The following is a 25,339-nucleotide window of genomic DNA, read 5'->3' as shown; positions in this document are numbered from 1 at the left end:
TAAATTATCTTGAATAGTTTTGACGTTATGAATTTTTTTGTGGGTCGATGCACGATGTAATTTTGACACATAAATTGGCATAAGTCAAAAACTATTGCAGGTAAGTCTAAGAAACCAAGATGCGTTATATTGACAATTTAGTGGCGAATCCAGGAATGTAATAAAAAATTAGGGATTTCGTTTAAAAAAAAACAGAACTTAGTTGTGTATCTTATTTGGGACATCCTGTATATGAATAGAAATATTTTTATAATGTGCCTCATTGTTGTAGCTATCCTTAAAAAAAAATCATGTCGATAACTTCGATAGAAAAAAAGTTGTTGAGCATGCACGCACCCCTGGGTCACCCTATATGTGATAAATCGCCTTGTGTTGTAAATAAAAAAAATAAAACAAATTTTTTTGTTCCTAAAAAAATAACATTTTATTTATTAATGAAAAAAATACAAACAAAACTGTAATAAATCCTTCAAACTTTTGCCAACATAATTGCAGTCCTAGAAGGTATATAGACCTGAAATAAACAAATTGAGTAAACAAGTTTTTTTAATTTTTTCCCCCACCTGAATCGAATTTTTCCTCCCGCAGAAACTTTCCGGCTTCGTGAAGTTATGAATGGAAGTATCAATCCTATTGTGCCCTCCAAATTCCTTATCATCTGAACACAGTGCGATGTGAAATTCACCTTCGCCTTCAAATCCAAGTTTATAATCCGCAAAACTTTTAGTTGGATGAAAATTGAAAACAAATAACAAGCCGGCTCTTTCAAACGCTATCACTTTATCATCTTCATGTTTCCAACTAACATAAGCCGGAGGTGCACTCAACCAGCCATATTTTTCCTCTGCATGATTCATCGCAGCATCCCAATTGTTCAAAAATTTGTATTTGAGTAGCTCATCGTCGACTAAATGCCACTGCCGACGCGCATAATGATAAGAATTGTTATTTCCGGCTCGGGGGAAGTCGAGCCATTCGGGGTGGCCGAATTCATTTCCCATGAAATTAAGGTAGGCTTCGCCCCCCAAAGCATGGGTTATGAAACGGATTAATTTGTGCAATGCGATCCCGCGCTCAACCACTTGAGAGGGAGCAGAAAGAGTACTCATGTGAGTATACATTTCCTTGTCCATTAACCAAAAAGCGATGGTTTTGTCACCTACTAAAGCTTGGTCATGGGATTCAGCATAAGCTACATTAGGTTCCATCCATCTTCGGTTGGTAAGAGTGTGTACTATATTACCGACATTCCAATCATCATCGGAATAGTGCTTTAGTAATTTTATCCACTTATCAGGGACAGCCATGGCTAGGCGGTAATCAAAACCTAGACAACCTTCACTAATCGGACGACAAGTCCCAGGCATTCCAGACACATCCTCGGCTATTGTTATACCATTAGGATTTAAATGGTGTGCAACGTAATTAGCAAGCATTAGATAAACTAAACCTTCAGTATCAACATTCAAGCCAAAATATTCCTCGTAATTCCCACTAAAACCTTGGCCAATACCCCGCGAATGGTACAACATTGAAGTAACTCCATCAAATCTAAACCCATCAAATTTATACTCCTCCATATACCAACGTATGTTAGATAACAAAAATCGCAACACTTCAAATTCTTGGTAATTAAACAGTCTTGAATCCCACAATGAGTGCTCTCCGCGCGCCCCCGCATGGAAAAAACCCGAATCAGTACCGTCGAACTGATTTAACCCGTCTAGTACATTTTTACTAGCGTGTGAATGAACCAAATCAAGTAAAACGGTTAAACCGAGTTCATGTGCCCGGTCTACTAACCGTTTTAATTGTTCTGGTGTTCCGTAACGACTCGAAGCGGCATAAAAATTTGTTATTTGGTAACCGAAACTGGCATAATATGCGTGTTCCATTATTGCCATTAATTGGATCGTGTTATAGCCTTGTTTTACGATTCTTGGTAAAACATTATCAGTGAAATTATCGTAGGAACCAACTGTCAATTCGGATGTAGCTATACCGACATGGCATTCGTATATGCGCAAACCTTTCGGTTTAACCGGTCTTGAGTGACGAAATTCGTACTTCTACAATTTTTTTATTATGATAAATGATAAAATTACTCATTGTTTACCTCTGAGTCTGGCGGATTCCAAAACTTTTGTTTATATATTGTACCTTGTTCTTTTAGGGGTTCAACTACATAAGTAGCATATGGTGACAAACGATCTTCTTTTGTTCCAGACTGTGTTTCCACAACCACCTTCACTTCTGATAAATGTGGTATGGCACATGATCCATCTGGTTTAGGCGGTATAATTAATTCCCATTTACCAAATTCCAATTTTTTGTATGGGTGGCTGTCTCTGTTCCAGCCATCTAATAAAACAATGAATAACAAACAAACAAACAAACAAGTGTTTAAAAACGTACTAAAATCTCCCGTGAGAAACAACTGAACAGCGCCTGGAGCCCACTCTCTGCATACAATTTTGTTGTCTGATTGGACATGAATCCCGTAGTACTTATATCCTTGGGTGAAATTATCCAAACCGCCCCCATTTTCATCAATTGTTTCAATCCAGTCTTTAAAACAGCCATATCTGCGAATAAAGAGTTCAAGTGTTTTTTGCGCTTGCACTTGTTTTGACTGACCTTCACAATGTCAAATAACTTACCGGCGACGAATTTCTTTCTCAAACGGCTTGAGATAAGGGTCTCTGGAGAGTAGTTTATCAATTTCAGGTACTTCGATTTCCATAGGGTCCAAAGATGAGTATTTTCCACCCATTTTTCACAATTTATTACTTTATTCGCAATAGCTGCACCTGAACTACAAGAAATGTTATTTTCAATGCATGTGTTGATAACAGAAGTCAAAATGTCACTGATACCATAAGATTACTATATAAAGGGTCGATTAAAACTTATTTTCTTACTTACGTTGTATTAAAGGTTAAAATACTTTATTTCACATTTCTGACATTTAAACCCGCTTTCACGTGTAACACCACGCGTAAACTAGCGAAAAGACACGAAGTGGGGGCCTGGATTGATTGTTTATACACCCGAACCCCAAATAAATACAATAAATATATAAAATGATTGTCACAGTTTTCGTTGCTATAATAGTAGATTAAGTAGTAGAATCATAAATAAAAATCTCTTGTCCCTACATCGTAGTCCACAAAAAAACTTGGAAGCAAATAAAATTAAATAGTATAGTACCTAGGCGTAAATCGACGGGGGCCCCATTTGTCAGGAAGAGACGGATTTGGGGAGTATTACGACTTGAGGTTATCACAGTTAAGACGAAGATTAGTGTTCAACACTTTAGTGTCGAATTGCGGGATTGTCAAAATAGGGGCTTTTGACGAAACGTGATGTTAATTGAAAATAAACATTTAATAAACAAAATAAACGTTTATAAAATTTGAAAAAAAAAACGGTACAAAAATGTAACTTATAACGCGTATTCCTTTTTGATTAGCGAAAAGCCGTTCTGGTCCATCGCTACCCTGTAGAAGAAGGGCACGGCTTGTGCCCTCATAAGCGTATTTATAAACTCCTCATCGTGCGTGACAACCACCAATTGGAAATTGTTCTCTTCTTGTCTCGATTCCACAATCCTCGTTAAAGCTTCACACAAACTATTTGTATTTTCACGATCTAAATTCGTAGTGGGTTCATCTAAAGCCAAAATGCCACAATTTTCACTCAAAGTTTCAGCTAAAGCCATTCTTATAATCAAACAGGCTAGGGCTTTTTGTCCGGCACTGCAACGCCCTCTCATTTTCAACTCGACTCCTTGTTTTACTTGAACCACACTGTATTTGTTTATGTGCTTTTGGGTGGCACTTGCAGAACTGACATGTCTTGCTTTGATCTCAATATAATCAATATCATTCCCCCTGTATATATCACGCCACATTTTCTTTATTGTATCATTTACTTGCTTCATTTTCGTCGCATGAAAATCAAGAATGGACTCTTCCAAAACTGTTATATTTTTGATTAAATCATCAACTATGCTTTCCACCACTTTTAATTCATACAACTTCGTCCTATAGTCATTGTGAGCGTTCGCAGTGTCCGGTGTTGTGAGTTGGAGACGCAACTCTTCGATGTTTTCCAAAAGAGCGTTTTTCTCACCCTTTAGACTGTTTATAGATTTTTCGTAATTTTCCTTTTCTCTGATTAATTGAGACTTTTCCTCGTTAATGTAGACGCAATTGTAACCACCGATCAGTGTCTTCAAATCCTCAATCCTTGCGTTTAAATCCACCTCGATGGCTTGTTTCTCACGGAAAGTTACGTTACTTTGCAACCTCCGGAGACGCAACTCGGATTTACACAATCTGTCTTTTTTCGCTGAAATCATTTCCGAAATTTCGGGTTTAAATTCTGCAAGATACACATCCTTCTGTCTAAACTCTCTCAAATTGTCCTCAATTTGAACCAACTTTTCCTCAACTTCGTTACTGAGATAATTCTCGATTTCTCTATGAAGCTTCTCGACGTCTTGCACCAGAGTTGTGAAAGTGCTCAATTCGTTTCTTTTCTTCTCAATCAACTTTTTATTTTCCTGATCCTGCAAGTTTTTATTAGCCACGGTATTCCCCAAATGCCGTTCCAAACAGTACAATTCAGACTTTTTAACTTCTATTTCATTCCTCAAGCTTTGCAGTTTTGCATACATCTCGCGTTTTTGTGCTTCGAGATTTGGCCAATTCTTCATTCTGAGTTGTTTTTCGTACAATTGATTCCTTTCTTGGGTTAAATAAAGGATTCGGTCCTTATGACTATAAATATTTTTCGTTTCAGTGTCAATTTTTCGTCTCAATTCATTTAATTGCAATTTGATTGAATCAATTTCAGCTTTAGTTTCCTGTTTGGATTTATTCGAAGGGACTTGGGCCAATTCCCGTTCCAATTTCTCGATTGTGTTTCGTGATTTATCAACATCGGCTTGATTCTGATCCAATATGCTGACATCGGAAATGACAATTTTCGAAATTTCCAAAATTTTCAAGGGCTCACAAGTCATTCTATTCAATGTGTCCAATTCCGACTTTTTCGCCTCTAAATTACACTTGATCTCGTTGAGATTTGCCTCAAGTTGAGGCAACTTCTCTTTGGACAAAACACGAATTTCGTCATTGACAACTTTCAATTGTTGGAGTTTGTTGTATAAAGCTTCCTCTTCTTGTAAGTCAACCTCAACTTTGCTCAACAGTTGAGGGACTTCATGTAGTTTATTTTGCAATGTTGTTTTAATCTTATCAACATAGGTTTTGTCTGAGAAATTTGTTTCACAAACTGGACAACACGGTTTTTCCTCTTTAAACTGTTTTAAATATTGAGCATAAATAATTTTAATTGAATTGTAATTTCCCTTGTCAAACTGTAAACGTTCCCTCTTTTGGAAACAACGCTCCAAGACTTCATTAAAATCACAACCGTTGCAAACTTGTGAAATTTTCTCTTGATTAAGCGTCAATTCCTCTTGACACAAGTTGAATTTCTCAATTTGATTCTGAAATTGAACCTCGAGAGTTGTCACCTCCTTTTGTTTTTTATTCAATTGTTCGGTGAGTGTTTTAAGTGTTAAATCTGCAGTTTTTTGTTTTGTCAACACTGAGTCTTTTAGATTCGTTTCAGGGAGCGACCCAAACAAGACTTTAAGACTCTCCAAATGCTTGCTTTTAATCCGATTGATTTCACGTAGTTTTACCAAAATTAAGCGTCTCTCACATTCGATTTTTCCCTCAATTATGTCATTCTGTAGGAAAAACATATATTCCCGTTCTAAAATATTTAGATTGTGTTCCAGTGTTGTAATTTCACTCCGTTGTGACTCAATCTTTTGAATTTCTTCCTGTTCGCAAAACGTGTTGCCCGAATCGAAGATTGTCTCATCAATGGCTAAGAAACGATAATCTAAATCCTCAAGGAACCCCTCGGAGGACGACATTGTGTTCAACTCAAATGAATTACTCGCGATTTTTTGCTCACATTCTATCATTTCGCGGGTTTTTGAACTTATAGTTTGCTGAGTTTCAATGACTTGGCCTTGAAAATCATCAATGGACAATTGGAATACCTCCAAATCTAACTCTTTTTCCTCGATAAGTGCATCTAGTGAGGCCTGGCGGTCCCTTAGAGCGGATGTGAGCTGAATCAAGGCTTGTATCGCCCCCTTGTCGTCCTCAAAGTTTGAAATTGTCACGTCAAACTTATCCACAGCTTGGGCAAGTAACTGTCTCCGTTCCTGACTTTTTTCCAGATAGTAATTTTTTTGTTCATTTAAGCACCCCAAATCGATTTGTAGTTTTTGAATAGCTTCATTAATTTCCTTGCTTTCTGTCTCAATATGGTTTTGTGCTCTTAATAAATCCGCGACCACGATTTCGTCTTCTTGACGGTCATTTTCGAACGATCTGATTTTGGCTTGTAATTCGTTGTCATTTCCATAGAATTCGAAAGGTAAATTTTTTCTAATACTTCTTAGCTCTGCGACAAGACTAATTCTTGTTGCTTCTTTGGCCGCCAAGTCGCGTTCTGCTTCCTCTATAATCTTCTCCACTTTTCTGTTTTCCTCAAGGCCTTTTTTGACCAGTTCTAATTTAGCCGTTTTAGTGTCAATTTCGGTGTCAATTGACTTAAGTTTGTCTTCTTTATCTTGTAAATTCTGTTTGGCTTTTTCCACTTGTTCTTTTTTCTGTTTTCTACGCTCAACTTCCAATTTCAGTAGCTTGATCCTGCCTTGTTTGTCCTTCACTGCTTCCCGGTATATTTTGACGAATTTATTGCTGTGTTCGGTATTGAAAATTTGGTCGATTTTTTTTTTAACTCTCTTTCCTTTGGCCAAAGGCCACGCAGCGTTTTCCTGGTGACAAAAAATCACATTGTTGAGGATTGAAGACGAGACGTCCATAATTTGACAAAACTCGTTTGTGATGTCTGCAGATGAGCCCGAAATTTTGCTGTCGTCGCCATCTGCCATCACGATTTGAATAGTTCCCGGCAATGAGCTAAATTTTAGAGATTTATGCGGGGTTTGGTTCACTTCCATAGTGCGAAAAACCGTAACAGCGTTGTTTTTGGAGTCTACGAGTCGTAATTTTATCTGGCCTTTGGTGCAAGTCTTGGATGACATTTGTGGGTCGTTGAGAAAACCTTTACCACTGTTAGTCCCATCGGGAATGTTGGCGGTCATTGCATATTTGATAGCTTCAATAATGGTGGTTTTACCAGAACCATTCTGGCCTAGAATTAGGGTTAAAGGTGTCGTGAATTTTAACTTTTGACACTGGTCCTCGCTGTAGCTGCGGATGCCCGCAATTTGCAATTTTTGCAGAGTTGCCATCGCTGGAAAAATAACTTTGAGAAAAAATTAAGGAAAAAAATCGACTCACCTGATTTTGTAAGAAAATAAACTAAGGACTCTCGTGACTATTCCAACGCAAATCTTAACTATTTTAGACGTTTCTGGAAGTAAGAATTGATAAGAAACATGGAAAAAATTTAACCAAAAATTAAACTTACTTTTATGACAAAAAACTCGGTAATTTTCATTAAATTTAATCAACAATAAATCATAAAAATGTTATATAGCACACTATTAACGAAAAAGATGCTTACAATACTGTTTTTCTGTACAATTTTTGATATTTTATCCAAACAAACTTTACGGTGATATACGTTGTGGAAAATTTGAAAAACAATGACCACACCTGACTGGTACTGTTACCTGATTTACCGGCCGGTTGACTTCCCCACCTCTTGGTGATAGGGAATTTGCCAAGTGGGTTGGCTATGCGTTTGGTAGAACTCATTCACTAGATAAATTTAAAAATCTGCAACGCATTGTTGAAAAAGTCGAAAACACTTGATCATAATAAACAAAAATTTTATTTATTGCAATTAACCAATTACGTAATTAGCAGTAATTGTAAAATACACTAACAGATGCGCAAAAATTACGCTGATTGATTGACTATCTTTGTTCCACTTGTAGCCACACCTCGTATGATTCGATCTTTTGTAAAAATTGTGTGTTTTTGCACTTTAGATAGGTTGTGGAATTAAGTTGACGAGAATATAGATGTATGAGAATATACAATTTTGAGAATCCTTCTTGTATCACTATTTTTTTTTTAATTTTTACCAGATTTTACAGCAATATTTAATTGCAGTCACATAACATTTTATGTTTAAAAGGAAATAACTAAAGAATGGTGATAATTGATAGAAATTCTCGGTAGTCTATATTCTCGTCTGCGCATTAGACCCAGAAACCAGCAGCAGAAACAACTCTGGTGCTGTCAAATGGCACAACCTATCTCAAAATGTCAACACTTTAAAGTCGTCCCAATAATGTAAAATTTTGTATTTTCAATAAAATGGCAACGCAAAAGCCGGGAGAATGGGCTAACACTCTGATTGTGCGTTTTGAGGAGCAGGTTAGTAGATGTTATAAGCATTTTGTGAGTGAGGAACGTCGATAGAAATCCTCCCACCTTCTAATCAATATTTACATGATGGTCCAGGATGGAAATTAAATTTAAGAGGTTTTTGGGATTTTCAATGATGATAATGAGTTTTTTTTATTGTAGTTGCCTTGCCGCATTGGTCCTCAAACCAGTCATTCAAGGATAAATGAGGAACAGAATAAGGCTTGTATTATACAAATTTCCAAATATCGTTTTGCTTTAGTATTAGATGGTTTTGTTAAAGTTTTAAAAAGAATTCATGAATTGGTAAGTGGAGAATTGTTTATTGTGTATATTTGTATTTGTTGGCTATTGAAATTCTTGTTCGCTAACTGCATGTTTTTTCTTTGTTTTTTAATGTAGTATCAGACTGGAACATGTGGAGCACCACGGCAACATGGTCCAGAATTAGAGAAAAACTATTATGACAGTCTGCTTATAGTTTTAGAAACATTAGAGAAATGTTTTAGCCAACAACCAAAAGATTCAATAACTCTTACAATGGAAGAAAATCAAAATTTAAAATCTTTATTGAAGGAAATTTGCGCATTTTTAGGTCAGTAGTTGAGTATTTTTACTCACAATTATTCACTCTTGTTTGTTTTAGATATGTCAAATGATAATCCCAACACACATGCAATAAGAGTGTTAGCCAGTAAAGTTTTATTTGCTTTGAGTGTTAATTTCTTTAATGCTGTCTTTAATCGAATTTCATCAAAATTACAAGAGCTTGCATCCTGCCCAGATGAAAATCCTGATTACAGTGATATTGAACTAATTCAGCACATAAATGTTGATGTTAATAGACTTACTAGACTGCTAACAGGTACTTTGACTACCGATTTTTTACTACTATGTGTAACCACTACCAATTATTACCTAATCTTGTCTCATTTCTAAAAATTGTTTTACAGAGGCCATACAAAAATTTCGCTTACTTAAAAAATCGGCACATCTCGTTTTTGTTAATTCACTTGAAAAAGCTATATGGAATTGGATGGATCATTATCCTTACGAATTCGCTGAATTACAGAAAAACACAAATGAAGAGTTATCTAAGTGCTGTGAACAGTTATTTGACATTTTAGACAACTTTGCAGATAACAAAAAGGGTCGTGCCGCCCTCTGGTCTCTACAAATCATGCTTCTAATTCTAGCTCCTGTAAGATACTAACAATTGTATTCATTTAACTATTTAAACTTTTAGAAAGTCCTTGAAGAAATTGTCAACGCTGATAGTGGTGCTCCTTGTTCCCCTAGACATAATAAAAAGAAGCAATTTATTGATGCAATAAAACGCGGCATAGGACCTCATGGAAACTCAAGTAAACAATTAACTGAAGCCGCGGCAGTTACTTGTGTTAAATTATGTAAGGCTTCAACTTACATCAACAACAAAGACTCCAATAATGTTGCATTCACTTTAGTCCAAAGTGTCATTAATGACCTTAAAGTAACCTTTATCTAATCTAGTGAAAAACATAAAAATACACTTCTTTTTCAGTCGCTACTTTTTAATACTACAAAACTCTTCTCCAGAGGACAAAATTATCTATACCAAGATATGGATTTAATGATCGATTGTTTCGTTTCTTGTTTCCGTATCAAACCTCACAATAACGAAGCATTGAAAGTCTGTCTGAATCTCAATTCACCTTCTGTTTATCATTTCGTATTAGTCAGATCACTTTACCGGTAAATAATACACTTGTCGGTATTTTTGTATACTTTTTTTTATTTTTCCAGCATTGTTACTGAATCGAAATTACATTGGTGGCCCAAAATCGATTTAGTATATAGCAAATCGTCTGAATTAAGAGCAATGTTTACTGACACGCTAAATCGAGTTGCTCAAGGTTGCATTGCACACACTCCTCTACGCATGATACAATCGCTAACACTCAAAGGTAAAGACTCGCAAGCCAAGTTTAAAGAACGAGCTGAAGAAGTGCCTGGTCATAGGAATTTATTACTGTATATGGTGCGTTTAATTCACGCCGATCCAATGTTAATGCTAAACGTAGGTTTGCACCACTGTCAAAACTCATTTTTAATCGTTTGGTTTTTTTATCAGAATCAGGGAAAAGCCGGCCATGAAATACAAAGTTCTACATTAGAATTGATAAACGGTTTAGTTTCACTTGTTCATCAACCGACAATGCCAGACGTCGCACAAGAAGCAATGGAAGCCTTATTAGTTTTACATCATCCCGAAAAAATCGAAGTTTGGAACCCTGAAGCACCAATTAATACGTTTTGGGATGTTAGGTACGTTGGTACACTCATAGAAACCAAGAAGGATATATAGGCGGAGCCAATGCGTAGTGGGGAAACTTAAGCAGTGGCGTAACACAGAACCATTCTGTGATAAAAAGGGAATTGTAGAGTTGCTTTTTTTTCGTGTATTCATTGATTGACATATTAAATATAAAAAAATTATACGATGCTCCACGATTATTTCAAATATACAGAAAGTAATGAATAGATTCGTTTATTAAAAATATAAACATACAGTGGCGGACACTGAATTTTGGACATCAAATTTATGTCAGTTCAAAAAATGGCAATGTAAGCCACGCTTTATTGTCATTATAATTAAAATTAGAAAGTTTTAATTGAAATTTATTTTTGATTTCGATTTTTCAAAACAATGTCAGCAATACGTGTTTTTATATAAGTTCAATAAATTGTTCGTGTCAAAGGTAAAAAGTAGCAAGGAGTATCAATTATAACAAATGATAATTAAAATTCTGAAACAAGGTTAGAAAAAGCGAAAGAACAATTTACACTATTAATCTGTCAGGGGAATTGGGTGGACGAAATTCATTGTCCATCACTGTACATGGATTATTTGTTTTTTTCAAATAAATAAGTGCGAATACAATACACGCCACTGCTCTCAGCTGATTTCAGAACTCCCCTATATTTACGAATGGATTCGTCCGCGACCCTGCGCATCCCTTCTTGGTTTCTCTGCCCTCTAAATAAGTATTTTTATAGTTCTCAAGTGCTGTTTTCAATATCACAAAAGTTGATCCAACACCAAATTATGAATTATACCGATATTTTGAAATGGTTGCGAGAGATTTTAATTTGTAGAAATGCATTTTTATCTAGACATAAAGAGTATGCTAATCTTGGTAGTCAAATACCGATATGTAAACAAGCGCACATAAAATTAGAGGTAAGAGAATTTCAATTTTATGGATATTTAATCTTATAATTTTTAGGTTGTTTTCTTTATGTATTTGTGGAGTATTGACATGGATGCTGTCTTGGTAGCAATGAGTTGTTTTGCATTATTATGTCAAGAAGCGGAAATTAGATGTGGTTCTGATGAAGTCACTGTGACTTATCTAGTACCAAACTATCACGTATACCAAGAACTGGCCCAAGCATCTACTGTATTAACCACAGGTAACTTGATTTTTTTACTACTAACAATATAACATATCAAACACACTAACAGCCAGCGGGGAATCCAGAATGTGTTTCCCAGAACATGCCAACGGTAAGTATTTTATTAATATGGCGGTAAGTAAGTTGTATTTTTCTAATTTGCGTTTATAATACGTTTAACGTCTCTCAGTAGGGGTCGTTTATGGCTATCTAGAGTGCGATCAAAAAGTCTTTCTATCAAGTAGGCGTCCTAGTTGAGGCAGTTCGTATGTTATCTAGATGTCAAAAAATTATTTTATAAAAATTGAAACATTGAGCTAATTAAACTGAATTATTCTATGAATCGTCTCAAAACAAACTAAAATAAGATTTTGTTGGTGTTTATTCATAAAAATCGTTCACCACGGTTTCCTGTCATAATTTACATAAAAATTATTTTAACATTTCTCATTTGTCATTGTGACATTTTATTTTCCACAGACATACGTTTTAAATTTCTACGCTTGCTTGATAGACAGACTTTTTGATCGCACTGTATAAAATCACACTGTACTTTAATGAATTTAGGGTTATTTAGTTTTTGTATAAATTCTGTTGACTCATATTTTATTTATTATTATTATGTTGTAACACTAATAACTAATAATTTGTAAATTTTATTTTTAATGACAGACGACAGAAATGGTTCAAAAAATCAGGTGGGCGCCGAGTGTCACCAACCGATACCAACTAACACAAAATTCTCTAGACGTAGACGACAAAAATATATTTTTTTTAATTAAAATAAGAAAAAAGGGGGCGCAAATTATAAAAAATAGCATAAAATACTCAAACTTGTTCTTTAATATACTATTTTATGACAGGTCGGGCTGCTTTACAAAAACGTATAATGGCCCTATTGCGCAAAATCGAGCATTGTGTCAACGGAGTACAACCGGCGTGGGAAGAAACATTTATGAATTGGAATTCAATGTCAAAGAACTTGTCTTCGTACCCTAAGGCGAAAGTCGAGGATGGTCAAATGGAACCGTTTCATAGATCTATGGGAAAACGAAGAGCATCGCATCAAAACTCCGAACATGAGTTAGAAGAACAAATCAACGAATGGGCAAACATGACTGGATTTTTATGTGCTTTGGGTGGTGTCTGTTTACAAAGAAAATCACCATCAAGACCCACCTTATCGATATCGTCACACTCGAGTCTGTCTACGGCCACTATCAGCTCGATTGGGTCTAGTACATTGTCTGAGAGTCGTAAATCGAGTGTGCTAACAGGAGCACCACAAGAACAGAGACAGTATTGTCCTGTCACTCAGTGAGTTATATTTGTTACAACTGTTATTTGTTTTACTACGACTTTTAGATTTGTCGATTTGTTACTACGATTGTTGGTTTGCAATAATGAAAAATTTGGGGCTCAAATTCAAAAACATGTCAAAGAGCTAGTCGGTCATGAAATGTCATCAGCACTATATCCGATTCTTTTCGAACAAATCAAGACAATTGTTGATAAGTTTTTCGACCAACAAGGCCAAGTTGTAGTCTCTGATGTTAATACTCAATTTATTGAACATATAATTTTTATAATGAAAAATATCTTAGATAGTACTAAAAACGATCAACCTTCTGAACATTTAGGTGTTACAAGTATCGAAGGTATGATGTTGGCTATAGTCCGATACGTGCGCCATCTGGATATGACAGTTCATGCAATCCATATAAAAACAAAACTATGCCAACTTGTTGAAGCTATGATGAAACGACGTGACGATCTAGCTTTTAGACAAGAAATGAAATTCAGGAATAAATTAGTCGAATATTTAACTGATTGGGTGATGGGAACGTCACATCAAATAGCACCACCTAGTTCAGGTGACGTAACAATGATCACACGTGACTTGGATCAAGCCTGTATGGAAGCAGTAGCTGCACTTTTGAGAGGACTACCACTACAACCTGAAGAGTCAGATCGGGGTGACTTAATGGAAGCCAAAAGCCAACTTTTCCTCAAGTATTTCACACTTTTTATGAATTTATTAAATGACTGCTCAGATGCCACCGAAGTTGAAAAGGATGTTTCAAGACAAAGAGTGAATGCTAGCAAGCTTAGCACTCTAAGAAATGCCACTATCCAAGCAATGTCGAATTTATTATCGGCGAATATTGACAGCGGATTGATGCACTCTATCGGTAAGTTAAAATTGTTAATTATCCGTATTGTTGCTGATTGTTTTACTCAGATTTGGGTTACAATAAAGATTTGCAAACTCGTGCTGCTTTTATGGAAGTTTTAACAAAAATTTTGCAACAAGGAACTGAATTCGATACATTAGCTGAGACAGTCTTGGCTGATAGGTTTGAACAGTTGGTACAATTAGTAACAATGATAAGTGATAAAGGGGAATTACCAATCGCCATGGCTTTGGCTAATGTTGTAACAACGTCACAAATGGATGAATTGGCGCGTGTTTTTGTGACTTTATTCGATGCCAAACACCTTTTATCTCCTCTACTTTGGAATATGTTTTATCGAGAAGTTGAAGTGTCTGATTGTATGCAAACTTTATTTCGTGGAAATTCACTAGGGAGCAAAATTATGGCGTTTTGTTTTAAAATTTATGGTGCTAGTTATTTGCAATGTTTATTAGAACCGTTAATTCGACCTTTGTTAGATGATCCGAGTTGTAGTTTTGAAGTAGATCCAGCTAGGTAAGACTACAAGTGGTGAAAAGAGACCCTTCATTGAGTTTAATCGTATTATAGATTAGAACCGAATGAAGATATAGCTGAAAATAGACAAAACTTGATAGCTTTAACTCAGAAAGTATTTGATGCGATTGTGAGCAGTGCTGAGAAGTTTCCGCCTCAATTGAGGTCGATGTGTCATTGTTTGTATCAAGTTTTGAGTAAACGTTTCCCACAATTTCCGCAAAACAATATTGGGGCTGTGGGTACAGTGATTTTCTTGAGATTTATCAATCCTGCGATAGTTTCGCCTCAAGAAATGGGAATTGTAACGAAACAAGTTCCAACATCGGTGAAAAGAGGACTCATGCTGATGTCAAAAATTTTGCAAAATATTGCTAATCACGTTGAGTTTAGTAAGGAGCAACATATGTTGCCATTTAATGATTTTCTAAGAGCACATTTTGAGATTGGGAGAAGGTATAACGACGAATAATAGTCGTCTTAATAATGACGACGTATAATTTTCTAGATTTTTTATACAAATTGCGTCTGATTGCGAGACTGTTGATCAGACTTCACATTCAATGTCGTTCATAAGTGACGCGAATGTGTTAGCTTTGCATAGATTGCTATGGAATCATCAAGAGAAAATCGGAGATTATTTGTCTAGTAGTAGAGATCACAAGGCTGTTGGTAGGAGACCTTTCGATAAAATGGCAACACTGTTGGCGTATTTAGGACCTCCCGAACACAAACCGGTGGATTCACAGTACGTTTGTCCACGTTTTATTGTGTTTTCTTTCACGTAATGTTTCAGTCTTCTGTTTTCGTCGTATGCTAGATGGAGCTCCATCGACATGTCTTCAACCAAATTTGAAGAACTGATGGTGAAACATAATATGCATGAAAAAGAGGAATTCAAATCGATTAAATCATTGAATATTTTTTATCAAGCTGGGACTAGTAAAGCTGGCTTTCCCGTTTTCTATTACATTGCTCGGCGTTACAAGTAAGTGGTATGACTACAGTCGTAAATGTAAGGTAATTTTTATGTTAAAGGATTGGAGAAACAAATGGAGACATGCTTATTTATCATGTTATATTGACATTAAAACCTTTCTGCCATTCACCTTTCGAATTAGTTGTCGATTTCACACACACTTGCTCAGATAATAGATTTAGGACCGAATTTTTACAAAAATGGTTTTATGTTCTGCCTGAAGTTGCCTATGAAAATATTCATGCCGCTTATATTTATAATTGTAATAGTTGGGTGCGTGAATATACTAAATTTCATGATAGAATTCTAGCACCTCTCAAGGTAAGTTCAAGTTGTTTTATTTTCTTCCGATGTTATGAATATTGACTACTATTGCTTTTAGGGCAATCGTAAATTGATATTCATTGATGCCCCTAATAAATTAACAGAATTTATAGAACTCGATCAACAGAAATTACCTGGTGCTACATTAAGTCTAGATGAAGATTTAAAAGTATTTAATAATGCGTTAAAATTGTCACATAAAGACACCAAAGTTGCAATAAAAGTGGGACCTACAGCGATTCAGATAACTTCATCAGAGAAAACCAAAGTGTTGTCACATTCGGTTTTACTTAACGACGTTTATTACGCTTCCGAAATCGAAGAAGTTTGTTTAGTTGATGACAATCAGTTTACTCTGACGATAGCGAATGAAAGCGGTCCTCTTAGTTTTATTCATAATGATTGTGATAGTATTGTACAAGCAGTGATACATATTAGGAATCGGTGGGAACTCAGCCAACCTGTAAGTAAATTAATTATTTTATTGTACAAATATTAATTTAAAATGATTTATTTGAGGATTCGGTAACCGTTCATCAAAAAATTCGACCAAAAGACGTACCGGGAACATTATTAAACATGGCACTTCTTAATTTAGGGTCCTCAGATCCGAATTTGCGCACAGCTGCGTATAATCAATTATGTGCGTTGACTGCAACTTTTGATTTAAAAATCGAAGGTCAGTTGTTAGAAACACAAGGTTTATGTATACCTTCAAATAACACGATTTTTATAAAATCGGTGTCGGAAAAGTTGGCCACGAATGAGCCACATTTAACGTTGGAATTTCTCGAGGAGTGTATTCAAGGTTTTCGTGTTTCCAGTATCGAATTGAAGCATTTGTGTTTAGAGTACATGACGCCATGGTTGGCCAATTTGGTCAAGTTTTGCAAACCGTCGGAAGAGAATAAAAGACAAAAACAGGTTGCGCAAATTTTGGAGAAATTGATTTTGTTGACTATTGAGGAAGTCGAGATGTATCCTTCAATTCAGGCGAAGATTTGGGGCTCGATTGGTCAAGTTCCTGAATTGATTGATATGGTTTTGGATAATTTTATACATAGATCGGTGAATTCGGGTCTGGGCTCGCCCATGGTGGAAATAATGGCTGATACTGCCGTCGCATTGGCTTCGGCAAATGTGCAATTGGTGGCAAAAAAAGTGATTGGAAGGCTGTGTCGAGTTGTCGATAAAACGTGTCAATCGCCAACTCCACTTTTAGAACAACATATGATGTGGGATGATATTGCAATTTTAGCAAGATATTTGTTAATGTTATCGTTTAACAATTGTCTAGATGTTGCTCGGCATTTGCCATACTTGTTTCATACAGTAACTTTCTTGGTGTGTTCTGGGTCGTTGAGTATGAGAGCTTCGACTCATGGACTTGTTATTAATATTATACACTCTTTATGTACCTGTACAAAACCATCTTTTTCGGAAGAAACCCAAAGAGTTTTACGCTTATCTCTAGATGAATTTTCTCTACCAAAATTCTATTTGTTATTCGGTATAAGTAAAGTTAAATCAGCTGCAGTTACTGCATTTAGATCGAGTTATCGACATCCGAATGAGAGGTGGTTTGGGACGGAACGAAGCTTTTCGGGGGCTTCAGCTGACAGAGAAAGACTCTCATTGACCTCACTTGAGGTCATAACTGATGCTTTACTCGAAATTATGGAGGCTTGCATGCATGACATTCCCAACTGTGATTGGTTGAACAGTTGGACTTCGCTGGCGAAAAGTTTCGCATTTTGTTTTAATCCAGCTTTACAACCAAGAGCACTTATCGTTTTCGGTTGTATTAGTAAGAGTATAACAGATCATGACATGAAACAGTTGTTGCGAATTTTGGTCAAAGCTTTGGAAAGTTTTAGTGATATTGTACTTATTGAAGCATTAGTTATGTGTTTGACCAGATTGCAACCACTTTTGAGGCCTGAATCTCCTATACATAAAGCTTTATTTTGGGTTGCGACCTCGGTTTTGCAATTGGACGAAGTATCTCTCTATGCCTCAGGCTTAGCATTGTTAGAGCAAAATTTGCATACTTTAGATTCTCAGGGAATTTTTGAAGACAAGGTTTGTACTGTAATAACATAAGAAATTATAAGAAATTTGTCAATTTTAGACGCTTGAGAACGTTATGATGTCAACGCGCGAACCACTTGAATGGCACTTTAAGCAATTGGACCACGCTGTGGGGCTTAGCTTTAAGGCAAATTTTCATTTTGCTTTAGTAGGACATTTGCTTAAAGGATACCGCCATCCTACACCTACCACCGTTTCACGCACTTCAAGAGTGCTAACCATGTTGCTAGCTATAGTAGCAAAGCCACATAGAAGAGATAAGTTTGAAGTAACACCGGATAGTGTAGCTTATCTCACTGGTAAAAAAATTTATTCGTGTTTTTGAAGTATTTATGTAGTTTTTTAGCTTTGGTTGGTGTATCTGAAGAAGTACGAAGTCGTTGTCACATCAAACATTCTCTTTCGAGAAACATGGCAGATTCAATAACTCAAGAAAATTTTATGAATGAAAACATGGCAAACATGTCTCACCAAAGTAACTCAGGAAATGTTACAAATACGGGTAGTGGTGTAAATCGCCGTCAAAAGTCATGGGATCTTCTGGATCAGTCGGCTATTGCTCAAGCCAGACAACACAAACAACCACCACAACACCAGGTGGGTTATTTATTAAAAAAATATATATATATATATATATGTATGGAGTAGACACATTATTGTTGCTACTAATGAAGAATTTGTTACTAATTGTAAAAGTATGGTAGTAACTGTTTAATGGACACATTTTTATTTATTAAGGGTTGTTAATGTAGTAGTAGTCTGTTCATTATTTTTTAATCAATTAATCAAATGCACGTGTAAATTAACAAAAATCAGTATACTCTTTTCTGTTCAACTTCACGTCGTTGGATGTTCGGTGTTGTCTCCATTTGATATTATTGATGTCGATTTGTGTTTACCGGTTGTTCTATTCATCGAAAACTTTCACTAATTTGTGACTCCACACTCTCATTCATTTAAGGTGATCATCAATTCTGTTATAAAAACTATTACTACAGGATTTGTTGTTTTACAAAACGGAATAATTGACTAGGTACATTATTACACCGAATTCGTTAACATTTTTTATATTTACAAGCGTAATTATATATTAAATGAGAAATGACTGCTTTTTTTTGTTCCGTTTGGTGATGAGTGAATATAGAATTGATCAAAAACATATGCGAAATTGATTTTTTTATTTTTTTTTGGATAAATAATACAATTTTTGCTTATCCTAAAAACCAAACGCAAAATTGGCGGTCAACAATTTTCACTATTTGATTTGATTTATTAAAATATAAAAACGAAACTTGAAACTTTGTGTTTATTCAGAAAAAAGCTGCTATCAAATAAATTACTGATTGAAGTGTCCTATGACATTGAAATTAAGTTGGCAACATGAACTATCAAATTCAAACATCACGGACATAATAATAATTTGGTATTGCCAACTTAATTTTAAAGTCGCAAGTACGGATACCTAAAGACTAGGATACGACACGATGTAAAACAAAACGTCCCCGTTGTCGATAGTTCCGTTAGCGAGGCCAGATAGCGCAGTTGTTCCTTTCCCGTTCAAGAAGTTTTAATAAAAAAAATGGCTGTATTTACATAACGGTGAGCAAAACGAAAATAAAAAAAAACAAAGGCAAATAGGGCATTAAATTCTCAATAATAAGAAATAAAGGTAATGCAAAAATTTTATTGAAAACTATATTTAAAAAATAAAAACATTTAGCAATTTGCGCCCCGTCTCATATTTTTGAAAATACTACGAATACGATTAAAAATACAAGAAAAATATAAAAAAGAAAGTTGTAGAGAATGAAATTTATAAGAAAAAGGTCCACGAGATGATACCTCTGTCTTCAATGGTTTAGGTCCTAAAGACGTTCAAAGAGGCTCAAGCGACGACTACGGCTCATTTTTACCGGTGGTCAAGAGACAGAAAATTAATTTAAATCTAAACGGTTGAACATAGAGATATGGTCTCGCGAACTTTTTTGTAGGAAATTTAATTCTCCACAATTTTGTTTCCTACACTTTTTTTGTATCTTCAACCGTATTCGCAGCGTTTTCAAAAATATCGAAAACAGTATTAAAAATAATATTAGTTTGCGTTACGCCCAATATTTTTAAGAACGCTGCGAATATGATTAAAGATACAAAAAACTGTAAGAAACAAAATTGTAGAGAATAAAATTTTCTACAAAAAAGTCCGCGACACCATATTTCTATCTTCAACGATTTAGGTTTAAATTGCTTTAAAATATCCTCCCGGCACTCAATCACCAGTAAAAATGAAACGAATCCGTCGCTTTAGTGGCTTTGAACGTCTTTGAGGCCTAAACCATTAAAGATAGAGGGACGGTGTCGCGGACTTTTTTTACAACTTTCTTTCTTACATTTTTCTTTAACCGTATTCGCAGCATTTTGAAAAACATGAAACGGAGCACGATTTTGAATTTTAAATATTTTTTTTTCTCATATTCCTCGTGAAAAATTTAGTGGTTCGTTTTTTACAGCTTATTAAGAATATAAAGCTCAACATTTTTGCATTTTTTTCCAAGCAATTAGTAAACTGGTTGAATTTAAATTAATTAAAAACGATTTGAAACTGAGACGATAAAACGCTCTAAGCGCCCTCATTTTTACTCCTCCGTACGTAGTACGGTATTTTTGGGTCTAAAAATCAAGCAATTTTGTATCTCGTTTCGTCTCCTAGTATGTAGTTCTCCGTAGTCGCAAGTCACTTTGATAAGTGATAAACGATGATGAAAAGTCGATAGTAGTGTTGATGTGAAATGGGGTGTGTGATAATTGATAGTAATTGTGGTGCCATAACTGACTAGGTTGAAAATTCGACAGCCAGTAAAGGCTGGCGAAGTCTAGACTTATCCCAGAGCCCGGGACCTCAGGCAAACGGGGGCCTGACCCGGCCTCTGTATCGCACCCAGCGTTCTAGTTCAGTACCCGTTCAGCAGAACCCAACACCCAATGCATTAAACAGTGAGACACATAGCCAGGCCGTGCCTCCTATTAAAGTAAGACTTGCCTGCCTTACGCAGCATTGTCACTACTTTTTGCAAATCTTTCATTGCGACCATCATCTTTTCGTAATATTAGAGAATTTACTAACGCGGGGTTCCCACATCAATGTTACGCCATGTGGTAGCCCTGATCGTGCTTTGTCTCGTCCTTATTGTTGTTGCCACTCTGTACTTTCCCTATGTGTATATAGAGAGATAAGTATCGTTTAATGCCTGGATATAAATCCTCAATTTTGCACATGTACACCCGGTGAAAAAACTATTCACCAGTCTAACTTTCTTCTCACACTGCGCTTTGTTGCAATAGTGTTTCCGATTAACTAGTTGGGGAGCAGGTAATACTCTTATTTACTGACTCGAGGGCACACGTTTCTTCAAAACTGTCTTCTTCTGAAAATAAGTATAGATTATTAAATGGTGATTATAATCATTTGCAAAATTAGAGAAAAAAATGCACGCATTATCTTAAGAAAATTTTTGTGATTTACTTTTATTATTTTTATATTAACTTACCTTTAATTAAACAAAAATAATTGCTAAATTTTTCTATCACGTCACAGTTTTTTGTTACAGACGATAATTTTCCTGTTTTCTGCACAAATGCCTCCGATTTAAAATTTATTTTAATTCAAATTGTTGCTGAATTATTGCAAAATTATTACCATATGGGGCCAAATAGGTACAAAAAACATTTTACTGACCCGCATTTGGACTTCTTTTCTAAAAATTTATGGACCATGAGTGACAAACATGACCGTTGTTTTCATCAAGATCTAAAGGGTTTTCAAAAAAATATGTTTGTAGATTACTGTTGGATTGTTATAATTGTTATAAAGAAAACTGATCCAAAAAGTAATTACATATTTCTTAAACTTAACGTATTGAACTTTTTAAATATATTTTTTTTTTGAACTCAGTGCCTCAAAATCTATAAGAAATTATAACATAACTTTCAGCTAAGGTATAAAAATCGTGTAAACTAGTGTAATTTCTTCTCTGCGTTTTAAATCCCATCACATTACCGTTTTATTTTTTTGACAACGATGTCGCTTTGACAGATAAGTTAACGCAAAATAACAAAAATGTAAAAAAAAACAATTTTAATAAATGGTAAGTCATTTTAACAAAAATAGGTATTATTCAATTAATTAATTAATTGTCAAAGTGACATATAGTTGTCAAAAAATTAAATCGCCAAAGTGATGAAACTTGAAAAGCAAAGAAGTAAGAAAAAAAACAACTTTTTTTTCCACTGAGTCAGAATAATGAAGTTTTAATTACAGATTTGCTCGTTTCAGATAAAGCCAAAACAACCCTCGCTGTTAAAGTGTTACTTTATCTACTCGCAAAAGAGTTTATAAAGAAATAATTTAACATCTGCCATTGAAAAAAAGTAGTTTGGCCGTAAAATCAAAGGTGAAAATTTGTTTCCTTTTGACTGGCTATTATAAAACGTATTGTTAAGTTTAGAATTTTGATTATAAAAGAAATAACTTGATAAAAATTGGTAAAATTCACAGTTTATTAAAAAATTCTGGCATTTAAAACTAATTCTACAATCTTGATTTTTGAAAGCTGTAGATAGAAAACCTTAAAAGTCAAGTCAAAAAAAATGTTTTTCCTTTGCAGTTTTGGCGTAAAATCAAAGGTAATTTTTTTTTCTTTTGTAAACTCAATCCGTGAACATACTGCACACTTGCAAAATACATTTCGTAAATAAATTTATGTATTCGTAATTTGATAATTTGAGCAAGCTTGTTTATTATAATCACAGTTTAATGTATACGTTATAATCTATGCTCATTGAAGTAATTTTCAAAAAAAAGTCAGTTTTCGGGTCCGGACCAACTTCCTAAATAAGGGTTTTTCGACATATTACCTGCTCTCCAACTAGTTAGTCTGTTAGTTAGATTGGTGAATAGTTTTTTCCCCGGGTGTACTAAATAACGGAGTATCTGTGCCGGTGCCGCATTTTGCATACTAATCCTTGCTGCTTACCTTGCCTGAATGCCTTCTCTGGGGGTGGCCACCATTCAGAGTGCACGTGCCCTCTTCAAAACACAACGTTCATTCTCGGTGCCAACCACCAAAGAGCAAAAACTTCTCGATCAATCTGACGACAAGGTAATATTCTACTATCAAACAATCTACGATAACACTGCTTCTATCACCGAATCAAATTTCGTAGCTTTTGTTTTTTTTTTTCCTATACCTTATTCCTAAAACATCCTCCCCAGGGCCAACAACCTTTATAGGTTTATCAATCACTTAATTGTGTGAGTATCGACTTTTGATAAATCTATAAGTTAAGCATGTTGGATGGCTGTGTTAGCATCTTGGTTCGGTGTTTTCTCCATGATTCATTTAAGTAAAGTTTTCTTAATTGATGTGTTTTTTTAGAACCGCAGTACAAGGGTTTCAGTAAGCAACGAAAATAACGTCCTTCTTGATCCTGAAGTTCTAACAGACTTTTCAACTCAGGCCTTAGTTTTAACCGTGTTAGCAACTCTTGTTAAATATAGCACAGACGAAGCTGAAACTAGAATATTATATCAGTATCTTGCCGAAGGCGCCGTAGTTTTCCCGAAAGTATTTCCAGTAATGTGAGTTGAGTTAACTTTCTCTTTTGATTTTTGTCTTATAACCAAAAATTTTAGTTATAACTTGTTGGATATGAAAATAAACAACGTTTTAACCTCTTGCCACGACCAAATAATTTTAAGTGCAGTCAGGAGTATCATCCAAAATATGATAGCATGTGAAGATACTAGCCAACAGCAACTTCACTACTTGCAAAGCTGTGGTTTTGGGGGACTTTGGCGCTTTGCTGGACCATTTAACAAGGTACTTACTGATCTATTTTGTCTTAAAAAATAAATCATAATTGAAATTTTCTACAGTACAACAATACGGCCGAAAGTAGTGAATTGTTTGTAAATTGCTTAGAAGCAATGGTTGAAACATGTCTTCCTATAGAAGAATCTGAAGGAGAGAATGGTGAAATGCAGCAATATCCTTCAATGTTAAGTGTTAGTTCAAATATGAACCTTTCCTCTAGTCTTTCTAGCCTTACTTTGGGTTCACCGACGGAAAAAGAGATTACGAGAGATTTAGAAGGGGGAAGTACAACTTCATTGGGACGGGCTTCATTTAGCAAACAACGTAGTTTAAAAACAAAAACACATCTGCATTCGGAAGGGTCATCTATTCATAAATAAAATTCTTAGCAACTGGACGATTTTTTTAAGTAGGAGAATTTAAACACATTCAGATATTTACGAGTAAATCGTATAAATTAATTAATCTATTAGTTTTAAAGGGATATGTGAAAAGATACTGTACAAAACAAATGCTTGTAATTAATTTTAGTTTAGATTGTACAAGTAAATTCGTACAGCATTTATTATATTTGATTTCTTTAAGACGATGCAATACCAAACATTACTTTTCTTTTATGCATTTATTCCGTGATTAATTTCTATTATGTAAGTGTAATGTACTTTATGGTTGTCACATTTTGTGTTCATTTTTTCAACATTCAACTTTTTGTTGTATATAGTTGTAAGTATCGCATCAGTATTTTTTAACATTATAGTGTTTTAATTTGCTTTTTTCTTTTACTTTAGTTCCTATTTATTTTATTATGGTTCAGGGCGTCTCCAAACACAAAAAACATACCTGAATTACGTAACTAAAAACGATTTCATTTGATAGAATGTGATACGTAGACGGTGTTCATGAATTAATTAATTTTTGACAAATTTTTCACATATCCATTTCTACTGTCATTGCTATTTGATGTACAAATCTCTAGAACCCTTTATGACAATTAATTTAAATTATTGTTTTTATCCAATGTTTTATTATACATACTTGTTTTAGTGTACGGTGATGTTTCAATAACATTACGTAAGGGACCAGAGTTGAATCTTGTACGAATTGTCATAGGAAATGTTTTAAAACTTTATTTTTACATGAAAGAGTGAAAGTGGAGTTTTATTCGATTGTGCACAATCGTAAAAACATTATCACTCATTATGGAAACCTCACTGTACACGTGATTGTTTTGAAAATAATTTTATTATTTGAATTCAACTCTTGTTTATATCTACATAAAAATTCTATTTGTGATAGATTAATGTATAAATGAAAATATGTATGTTTCTTAAATATGACAAATGTTTGTATCTATGATATTACATAATATAAGAATACGCGTTGCTTTATTTATTTGCCGCTTCTTGCTGATAACTATTAAACTTGTTAGAGGTGGAGTCAAGTTTTGAAAATGTGGAGGGGGTGCTATACTCGCACTCGCATTGGATA

At 34.9% G+C, this 25,339-nt stretch overlaps 3 protein-coding genes across 3 annotated transcripts; 1 reads left to right on the top strand and 2 right to left on the bottom strand.

Moving 5' to 3' along the window:
* Positions 1-396: 396 nt before the first annotated feature.
* LOC123006221 (1,4-alpha-glucan-branching enzyme) lies at positions 397-3,062 on the bottom strand. Its single transcript, XM_044400532.1, has 6 exons — positions 2,926-3,062; positions 2,661-2,815; positions 2,416-2,585; positions 2,117-2,361; positions 564-2,069; positions 397-514 (listed from the first exon to the last, which is right to left on the bottom strand). The coding sequence occupies exons 2-6, from the start codon at positions 2,771-2,773 to the stop codon at positions 470-472; spliced, it is 2,079 nt and encodes a 692-aa protein (XP_044256467.1). The 5' UTR covers positions 2,774-2,815; positions 2,926-3,062; the 3' UTR covers positions 397-469.
* Positions 3,063-3,391: 329 nt separating this feature from the next.
* On the bottom strand, positions 3,392-7,677 carry LOC123006220 (DNA repair protein RAD50-like). Its single transcript, XM_044400531.1, has 3 exons — positions 7,531-7,677; positions 7,401-7,473; positions 3,392-7,353 (listed from the first exon to the last, which is right to left on the bottom strand). Exon 3 carries the CDS (start codon positions 7,349-7,351, stop codon positions 3,446-3,448), a length of 3,906 nt encoding a protein of 1,301 aa, XP_044256466.1. The 5' UTR covers positions 7,352-7,353; positions 7,401-7,473; positions 7,531-7,677; the 3' UTR covers positions 3,392-3,445.
* A 630-nt stretch (positions 7,678-8,307) lies between these two features.
* Positions 8,308-25,241, top strand: LOC123006845 (neurofibromin). Its single transcript, XM_044401692.1, has 26 exons — positions 8,308-8,447; positions 8,601-8,744; positions 8,841-9,033; positions 9,085-9,303; positions 9,392-9,639; positions 9,685-9,930; positions 9,982-10,172; positions 10,224-10,497; positions 10,552-10,745; positions 11,478-11,661; positions 11,708-11,894; positions 11,947-11,988; positions 12,740-13,193; positions 13,242-14,068; positions 14,119-14,587; positions 14,642-15,043; positions 15,096-15,335; positions 15,384-15,575; positions 15,626-15,887; positions 15,949-16,353; positions 16,410-17,972; positions 18,022-18,280; positions 18,328-18,578; positions 23,414-23,616; positions 23,671-23,857; positions 23,914-25,241. The coding sequence occupies exons 1-26, from the start codon at positions 8,388-8,390 to the stop codon at positions 24,229-24,231; spliced, it is 8,214 nt and encodes a 2,737-aa protein (XP_044257627.1). The 5' UTR covers positions 8,308-8,387; the 3' UTR covers positions 24,232-25,241.
* The last annotated feature ends 98 nt before the right edge of the window (positions 25,242-25,339 follow it).

This window comes from Tribolium madens, unplaced genomic scaffold (genome assembly GCF_015345945.1).
Source record: "Tribolium madens isolate multiple individuals breed KSU strain unplaced genomic scaffold, Tmad_KSU_1.1 Scaffold_2;HRSCAF=44;Tcas5.2_LGX, whole genome shotgun sequence".
Classification (NCBI taxonomy): Eukaryota; Metazoa; Arthropoda; class Insecta; order Coleoptera; family Tenebrionidae; genus Tribolium; species Tribolium madens.
This window is presented reverse-complemented; position numbering and strand designations above follow the sequence as displayed.

Bases quoted from the DNA above. Each gene is read 5' to 3' on its own strand.
- LOC123006221 (XM_044400532.1), bottom strand. From the start codon at position 2,773: ATGGGTGGAAAATACTCATCTTTGGACCCTATGGAAATCGAAGTACCT. The intron at 2,362-2,415 runs GTACGTTTTTAA...TTGTTTTATTAG, and splicing joins GTTTCTCACGGGAGATTTTA to ATGGCTGGAACAGAGACAGC. The intron at 2,070-2,116 runs GTAAACAATGAG...AAAAAATTGTAG, and splicing joins GGAATCCGCCAGACTCAGAG to AAGTACGAATTTCGTCACTC.
- LOC123006220 (XM_044400531.1), bottom strand. From the start codon at position 7,351: ATGGCAACTCTGCAAAAATTGCAAATTGCGGGCATCCGCAGCTACAGC.
- LOC123006845 (XM_044401692.1), top strand. From the start codon at position 8,388: ATGGCAACGCAAAAGCCGGGAGAATGGGCTAACACTCTGATTGTGCGT. The intron at 9,034-9,084 runs GTCAGTAGTTGA...TGTTTGTTTTAG, and splicing joins GGAAATTTGCGCATTTTTAG to ATATGTCAAATGATAATCCC. The intron at 15,044-15,095 runs GTATAACGACGA...ATAATTTTCTAG, and splicing joins CATTTTGAGATTGGGAGAAG to ATTTTTTATACAAATTGCGT.